Source organism: Lynx rufus, unplaced genomic scaffold (genome assembly GCF_022079265.1).
Source record: "Lynx rufus isolate CCGP_SWC_20201006 ecotype Redwood Valley unplaced genomic scaffold, mLynRuf1.p SCAF_18, whole genome shotgun sequence".
In the NCBI taxonomy this organism is placed as follows: Eukaryota; Metazoa; Chordata; class Mammalia; order Carnivora; family Felidae; genus Lynx; species Lynx rufus.
The window spans coordinates 38,912,760-38,920,089 of record NW_025814832.1 but is presented as its reverse complement, the minus strand read 5'-3'; the positions used below and the strand labels follow the sequence as shown (position 1 = coordinate 38,920,089).

Below are 7,330 nucleotides of genomic sequence, written 5' to 3'. Positions count from 1 at the left end.
GTACGACAGCATGGAGACCTGGCTGTTGAAAAAGGAGCACCCCCTTTTTCTCAGGCTGGCTGGTATTTCCCTGACACCCATTTCTCAGCCCCCATCCCACCCCAATCAAGTCCAGGAGTGCTCTAGGCTGACCATGTCCCCTGTCACCTCTACATGACTAGTCTGCCTCTTTCCTGCCACAAAGCCCCCCATCAGGCCACATAATACAGAGTCAGGATCTGTTAAAACATGTTTAAAACAGGGTTGATCGCAACAGTCAGAACCGGCAGCAATAGGGGACAAGAGGAGGGGAGCATGGCCAATGCCAGCCCCCACCCAGCCAGTCTCTGTGGCTCTCAGCCTGGCGGTGCTTTAGCTTCCGCTTCTTGACTCCGGTGGTGCAAGATGGGTCCCCAGCCCCAGTGGGCATGCCCTGCCTCGCCTATGGGGCCGGGGTGGGGGGGTGGAGGGCAGGGCTAATCAACTTCCCCCTCCACTCCCCCACAGGGCCTTGGTGGGCATTCTGTGAGGCCCAGCGAGGGCACACTGGCTCTCCTTCCTCCAGTCTCCATGGCTCAGGACCAGGCTAAGGGCAGAGGTAGATGGGGAGATGTGGGGGCCACAGAGGGCCCCAGGTGGCAGTGAGGGAGCTTGGGGCCCTGAGGGGGGGCATGCTGACTCCTTGCTGGAGAAAAGGCACCTAGATAGGGAAGCTGGGCTTGGGGACCTCCCAGGGGGCCATAGGGTGAAGTGGGGTAGGCTGAAAGAAGTAGGAAGCAGGGTGGTGAGAAACCCCCAATCCTGATTCCCAAACCACCACCACCCACCCCCAGGGAGAATGAAAGAATCCTGGAGCTCTGCCCCCCAAACCCTCTGAGCAAGATGACCTTATCCCCCTCCCACCCTGCCCCCCAACCGGAGCCCAGGTCCAATCTCTTTCCCACCCTTCCCACTGCCCCACTCCAGGCCCTCTTCTACGGAGGGGGTGGACAGCAGAGGGGCCTCAGGCCGTCTTGGTGCCGGCGTCCACCTCCTTGTGGGCCCAGAGCTCCTTGTGCTGCTTCCGGCCAAAGCCCTCATCATAGTTGCCTTTGCTCTTAAACAGCTGCTGAAAGTGGGGCTTGCAGTAAAATTCCCCGTGCAGTGCCGCGTAGCTGCCCAGGCTGCAGAAGCAGAACAACTGTGGTCAGGTCAGGTGAGGGCTGGCGGGCGAGGGCAGGGGCAGGGCAAGGGCGCACCTCAGCTTGGTGTGACAGTGCTTGCAACAGAAGCAAGAGTTGTGGAAAATGAGCTTGTCCGCCACCAGGCGCTCCATAGGGTACACGGTCTTCTGGCAGGCGGCACAGCTCTCCTTCACCTGGGCCCGAAGGCTGAAGGACTGTCCCGGGGAGAGAGTCAGCTGGGGGCCTGACGCATGCCCATCCCCTTCTCCCCCAACACCCGGGTCTCAGGGCCCTACCTTGGAGCGCTGGACAGTGCTGCTGCCACCGCTGCCTTTGGCTTCCTATGGGAGAGGGCCAGTCAGGGCCAGGTCAGCGGAGGGATGCCCCAGATCATTGCTGGGGTCACCGGCCCAGATCCCAGGGGCATGGGGGCGGGGCAAAGGGTGGCAGGCAAACCCGCCGCCCCTCACCCCTTCACCCCCAGGCCAGACGCCTGCGGCGGCGGGGGTCTCCCACCCCGCTGATCACCTACATGAGAGGGGGTGGCCTGGGCAGCTCCTGCAGCCTGGTACATGGCTCGGTGGAGGTGATGGAGGCCCCAGGTAGAGACGCGGCACCCGCTGGGTTCTGCAAGGGGAAGTCGGTGAGTCGGGCCCCACAAGCCCTTCCCCAGCCTGCAGGGTGGGGTGGGAGTGTTTACAGGCAGGGGGCTGGGGGGCTGCGGTTGGGACTTTCCCTAAGTCATTTCCTGTTGCTCTGGGTCTTGCCACTTCCGCCCCCCACCCACCTCCCCCTTCGCCCGCCCGCCCCCCACGCTGCTCCCGGAGGGGCAGGGGGGTCCCTGAGCTTAACCAGGTGTGGGGGAAGAACGGCGAGAGCCGGAGCGGCCCGGGGAGGGGGCACCGCGCAGCCGCCGTGAGCCGCCCGGGACCCCGCCTGGATGAGGGGAGGTCAGGGGCAGGCGGGCCAGGCGGGGCCTCGGTGAGAGCCCGCTGGCCCCGCCTGACCCCGGCCCGACGCTGCTGAGGCCGAAGGCGCCCACCACTCGGCCGGCCCAGCCCCTGGACAGCGCTCCCCGGCCGTGCCGCCCGCCCCGCCCGAGCCGCCGCCCGCGCGCCCCGCTTCTCGGCTCCGGGGCCCGCGAGGACGGGACCCTAGACCCGGTACCCGTACCGCGGGCCCCGCCAGGGGGCTTCGGCCCCGTCCCCGCTTGGAAGCCCGCCCGGGAGGACGGCCGCTGGTCCCGGAGCCCCGGCCGAGAGCGACGGGCGCAGGCGCTGGGCGTCGGGACCCCCGCGGGCGGCGGCCCTCGCGCCTGCACCCCCACCTCGGCGCCCGGGTTCGTGAGGCGGATGCAGGCCCCCTCCCCGGCCCGTCCGCGGGTCTCACCGGGGCCCCGGCCTGGGCTGCGGGGCGGGGGTCGGTCTCCGGGGGGCGCCTCGGGTGCGAGGAGGGCGCGGGCGCGAGCTGCCGCCGCTGCCAGTGGTCCCCGTGCGGCCGCCGCCGCCACCGCCTTATCGCGGCACCGCCCCCGCCGGCCCCCGCCCCGCGCCCGCCCATTGGCTCCGCCGCGCCCGGAGCCGCCTCCGGGGCCCCCGCGCCGCCGCCGACCCCCTCTGCGCTTTGTCTTTCCCTCGCTCGCCGTCCCCTGCCTTTGTCTGCCCCCCGCCCCGACCCCGCGCTCCCGGCACTCGCACCATCCCCGCGGGCCCCGCGCTTTGCCCGCCGCCCCGTCGGTAGGTCCGCTCCCGACCGAGGCCGGGACTGGAGCCGGAGGGTACCGCACGCCTCCGGGCGCGGACGAGTTCAGGTTGAGACGCCGGGGGTCCCGGGACAAATGGCGCTCCCGGCGACGCCCCTTGGGCGAAAAAGGATAACCGGAGTGCCCTTGGGCCTTTAGGTGCCTCAGTTTCCCCCGGTTGGCCCTCGGGCCCGCCCGGATCTCCGTGGGCGCTGAGGTTTGACAGACCCCGCGGGGGCGGCCCGGTCCCGGCTCCCACGCCCCCGCCGGCCGCGGAGTCCTCCCGCCGCCAGGGGCCGCCCCCATACGGCCGCCCGAGGAAGGTGGCCGCGGCTGCTGGCACGCGGTCCAGGCACGCCAGGCTGCGAGGCCGGCGCCCCTGTGTCCTGTCACCTTGGGCCGCGGGCTCACCGAGTGCCAGTCTACACGAGAGGTCCAGCGGACCACCCCCACTCCCCAGCGCCTTCTCGGGCGACCCCATAGACAAGGTACCCGGGATCACCAAAGGCAGCAGCCCTCCAAGGCCCCCCGTCCTAAAACGTTTGTGGCCGGTTTTTGTGGCATTAGTCACCCCAGGTTCCTGCGGGCGGGCACTATTGCCTGCGAGAAATCAGGGGCTCCCCCCTTCAGGGAAGGAAATTTACATCCGTCAAACAAGCAAATCTCGGTGTCCCCTGACCCCATTTAACACAAGGGAGCGAGGCCTGAAGATGTGAAGAGCAGCAGGGCCGGTGCCAGAAGCCAGGCCCTCCAGCCCCTCTGGCCCAGCCGGCTGCAGTGCCTCTAGCACACAACACAGGTCCAAGGCACCCAGGAGGCAAGTGGCTGGCACCTGGTCGGGGTGGAGCCTCAGCTGTGCCCCACACGTGGGGCCCCCGGCTTCTTGGACGACCTCTGCTGGGAGATCGGGGTCTAAACGGCCCCAGGGACTGCTGGGCTTTGCCTGATGTCTGGCTGGAAACTGTTTCACCACACAGCCCTAAACATAGCTTGTTCCCACACTGTGGCAGGAATAGAACTGGTGGCTCCAGAGCGCAGCCCACACAAGCGTTAGGGAACAGAACAACTCAGCGCCTCTGTGCCTGGCAGGGGAGGGAGGGAGGCAGCAGGCTTCCCCAGCCCCCCACTAGCTGTTCCCTTGGCTCCCTCAGGGCCCCCACACTGCAACTGGCTTTCCTCCCCAGCTTCCCACTTCTCCCTAGAGGAGATATATGTTTGGGTGGAGCTGTAGGCCCAGGACTCCCATGATGGTTTGTGTGTGTGTGTGTGTGTGTGTGTGTGTGTGTGTAACTTCAAAAATTGTGTGCATCTTTCCCGGCAGATGGCACAGAGGTCATCAAATTCTCAAAGGCGGCCGCCCTGCTGCACCAAGGACAGCAGACACCCAGCAGCAGCCTGGGCCCGGAGGTGGTAGGGTCTGCAGACAGCTACCACAGAAGCAGCAGGCAGCCTGGGCACTAAGGATGAGTGGAGAGCAAGGTGAAGAAAGCAGTTCAGAAGGAAAGAAAAACAGGCTGGTGTTGAGAAAAGGGAACTTGAGGTTTCAAGAAAAAAAAAAAATGAGCTGGGCAAGAGGAAGGAGGAAGGCTGGAAATAAATGTGACCTGGCCTCCACCTCATAGTGGGGATGGGATCGTTCCCTTCACCTCAACTGCTGTAACTGCCCAAAGGAGGGGGGTGGTATTTTTCTTTTAAACTGGAGTTACAATTTCTGAGGGAAGGGAAAGTGAGAGCATTTGATGGTTCAAAGCAGCTTCAAGCAGGGAAGAGGGAGGGGCACTTCCTTCACCTGAAGTTTGAAGTGCCTGGGCTGGGGGGGGGGGGGGGCTCGCCAGGCCCGTGCTGCAGGCAGCACCATGGAGACCCAGGTCAGAGTCCCCCCACCCTTGCCGGCCAGCGGCCAGGATGACAGAGAGGGGACAGGTCTGGCTCTTAGGTTACCTGCTCTTTGGGTATTAGTTCCAGCGGTAAGGAGACACTGCAAAGTCATGTTACAAAACAAAACCCTCTACCTCGTTTCCTGCCAAAGGTAAGCCTCTTCTGCCTGGACTCCTAGCGGCCCAGAAGTGGTCCCACACGTAGAAGGGCTGGTCTTTAGCACCTAGACCTTCCCAGCCCCGAAGTGGTTTGATGGCCACAGGCTAAAATGAATAGTCAGGTGATACATCTATTACGGGTTTTAAAAGAAACTGGCATGTTGTGAGGCTATCTAATGAAAGCGGTCATGGTCGGGCTTCCACGTGCACCCGTGGGACCACTCTTGGATGGCAGAATGTGGCACTGAAGGACTCCCATCTGAGCCTGTAAGGCCAGCACACAGCAATGCCACTCTCCAATGGGTTCTCTGAAATGTTTAATTTGTTCTGGCAATGAAACTAACGTGGCATAAGGACTTAAGTCCTCAGGCTAGGCAAGACACTGTGGCCTTGGAGAAAGCCTCAAGGAGGCTGGCAGGAGGCAGTAAGATGGTGTGAAAGGGATGAGCTGCACAGATGAACTATGGGAAGGCTTTAGGTGTTGGGGCACAAGTGATGAAAGGGGTGAGGATGGACTGCCCCAGCCTTGACCTGGTGCTTAACAAGAAAAAAAAATGCCCTTCCCTTCAATTACCAGGGAGAGGCCTGGGGGCTGGAGAGGGGGGGCAGGTGGCTTATTGCTTACCCCTCCACGGACCTCTAAGATCTGAGAGCAGAGGGAGAGAATGCAATAGGCTGGTAGGACAGCTACAGTGAGAAGAGGAAGTCACACAGTCCCCAGGTCAAGGAGTCAAACCCTGGGCTTGGCCTTTAGCCTTCCAGGGCCAGAACAGCATCTCTTTCTTCTGAAGAGGTTGCCTGAACTCCCAGGATGGAATGTCAGATTTCTGGCCTCTGATCACCGGTTGCTGGGATTCCCTGGTGTCTCAGAAGTCCTGGAGCAGTAAAAAAGGTTTCTCTCCAAGAATTTCTTTCCCAGTGAGTAAGCGGCCAACTCTCCTGGCAGAAATGTCTTTTCTACCCAACCTGCACCCGGGAGGGTGGGAGTGTGGCCGGCCCTCAGAAAGGGCCTCTGAGGCTCACATGTTCCAGGACTGAGAACGTGCACCTTCTTCGGAGGCTCAGAACTCCCAGTCGTCCACCTCCAGCTCTTCCAGGTTTGTTACCAGGCCAAAGATCCCGCTGTGATCCTGAGGCTGACTGCCCTCAAAACTGGTGATGGGGGCGACAGGCCGAAGTAACTCAGGCAAGGCCTCTGAGGCGCGCCGCTTGATCTGAGGGAGGAGAGGCAGTTAGGGGTGGATCCTGTTGCTCTGGGTCCCAGGACACCATCAGGCAAGAACTATGGCCCCATGACAGTTGGACTGTTAGAGCCAAGAATCTCTATGAGAGGAAGGCACAGCGCCTTTAAGGGGCTTCAGAAAACTGGGCATTTCTCTTTGATTCAAAGGGAGGAGGAGAGAACACCTAAGGACCCCGAAGCTAAGGGGGTTGAGGGTCGTTAGAAGCACAGGCAAGAAGAAAATCCCAGGGAGCCTCAGGAGAGTGCTACCATACCTGCTTGAAGAAAGAGTGGTTCAGGAGGGTACTGGCACTTGGTCTGTGGAGAAAGGGGAAGAGAGCCCAGCATTACCCCTGTGCCCCAGGATTCCCAAATCCTGCTGCTCACACCTTATCCCCAGGCTCCCTCTGCTTCTTCCCTCAGCTCTAGAAGAAACAACAGCCCGAGCTACCCAGGTCGCTTCTTAGCAAACCGTTGTGTTGATCCCTCTGGCCGCAGGAGCTCGGGACTCCTCCAGGAACCCAGCCCTCCACAGAACAGATGAATCCTCTCAAACCCTGCCTTCGACCCCCCAGGCCCCCCACAACCTCTGCCCCCCACAAAGCCCGGCTCCCAGCCCACAGGAAATACCTTACGTCTGGACTACGCTGAAGGCACTGCTCCACAAAGTGATGGAAGTGGGGGGAAAAGGTGCGGTGATAGGGGTGGGAGGGTGAGTCGCCATTGGAGGTCCTGGGGGTGCTGGTGGCCAGGCTGTCACTCAGGCCAGAGTTGGCTGCTGAGCGTGAGGTGCTCATGGTCAGCTCCTCGGCAGGGATGGTGCTGGTGTCCAGCAGGCAGGGCACGGTGCCATTCAGCTTCTCCAGCAGCATCTGGGGAGGACAGAGCCAGGACGCGGGCTGGAGGGGGGGGCCCTGGAAGATCTATGGAGTTTCTTCACAAATACACTTTTCCCAGTATACAAGTGTGGTTTAGGGGAGCAGAGAAAAGAAAAGTGGAGTAAGTCTAGTTTTCTCAAAGGTATGCTGGCCACTGGCTCCGCAGCCATACCCCAGCTCAGCCAAAGGGAAGAGGAGGAGAGGGCCTGCAAGAATGCACCCTTCCGCCATGGCTGCAAGGAAGGTCCCCGTCTTCTCTCCCGTTTATAAGACTTCTTCACGTCCTTTTAACTGTAGAGCACTCACCCTAG

At 62.2% G+C, this 7,330-nt stretch overlaps 2 protein-coding genes and 1 long non-coding RNA gene across 15 annotated transcripts in view; 1 reads left to right on the top strand and 2 right to left on the bottom strand.

The window, feature by feature from the left end:
* Positions 1-211: 211 nt before the first annotated feature.
* LIMD2 (LIM domain containing 2) lies at positions 212-5,127 on the bottom strand. Of its 3 annotated transcripts, none has more exons than XM_047081648.1 (5): positions 2,532-2,635; positions 1,675-1,769; positions 1,439-1,483; positions 1,218-1,357; positions 212-1,142 (listed from the first exon to the last, which is right to left on the bottom strand). In XM_047081648.1, exons 2-5 carry the CDS (start codon positions 1,714-1,716, stop codon positions 983-985), a joined length of 387 nt encoding a protein of 128 aa, XP_046937604.1. In that variant the 5' UTR covers positions 1,717-1,769; positions 2,532-2,635; the 3' UTR covers positions 212-982. The 3 variants fall into 3 exon arrangements, with proteins under 3 accessions (XP_046937604.1, XP_046937605.1, XP_046937603.1); XM_047081649.1 differs by lacking the exon at positions 2,532-2,635 and adding an exon at positions 2,316-2,502; XM_047081647.1 differs by lacking the exons at positions 212-1,142; positions 2,532-2,635 and adding an exon at positions 2,840-5,127 and having other exon boundaries at positions 1,239-1,357.
* A 92-nt stretch (positions 5,128-5,219) lies between these two features.
* STRADA (STE20 related adaptor alpha) overlaps positions 5,220-7,330 on the bottom strand; it is a 27,036-nt gene continuing 24,925 nt past the window's right edge. For all 9 annotated transcript variants that reach the window (XM_047081644.1, XM_047081646.1, XM_047081637.1 and 6 more), the window contains 3 exons: positions 6,772-7,013; positions 6,417-6,459; positions 5,220-6,133 (listed from right to left, as the gene is read on the bottom strand). In XM_047081644.1, coding sequence (XP_046937600.1) covers positions 5,981-6,133; positions 6,417-6,459; positions 6,772-7,013 — 438 coding nt within the window. In that variant the 3' untranslated portion in view covers positions 5,220-5,980. The remainder of the gene's footprint in view (positions 6,134-6,416; positions 6,460-6,771; positions 7,014-7,330) is intronic.
* LOC124513545 (uncharacterized) overlaps positions 5,981-7,330 on the top strand; it is a 27,461-nt gene continuing 26,111 nt past the window's right edge. For 2 of the 3 annotated variants that reach the window (XR_006962419.1, XR_006962418.1), the window contains exon 1: positions 5,981-6,831. This is a non-coding gene — a long non-coding RNA (uncharacterized LOC124513545). The remainder of the gene's footprint in view (positions 6,832-7,330) is intronic. The other variant, XR_006962420.1, reaches the window with a different exon arrangement.

Coding starts and splice junctions, on each gene's coding strand:
- LIMD2 (XM_047081647.1), bottom strand. CDS start 3,364: ATGGGGTCGCCCGAGAAGGCGCTGGGGAGTGGGGGTGGTCCGCTGGAC. Junction 1,770..2,839: donor GCGCGGGGCCCGCGGGGATG/GTGCGAGTGCCG, acceptor TTCCCCTTGCAG/AACCCAGCGGGTGCCGCGTC. Junction 1,484..1,674: donor CCCAGGCCACCCCCTCTCAT/GTAGGTGATCAG, acceptor CCTCTCCCATAG/GAAGCCAAAGGCAGCGGTGG.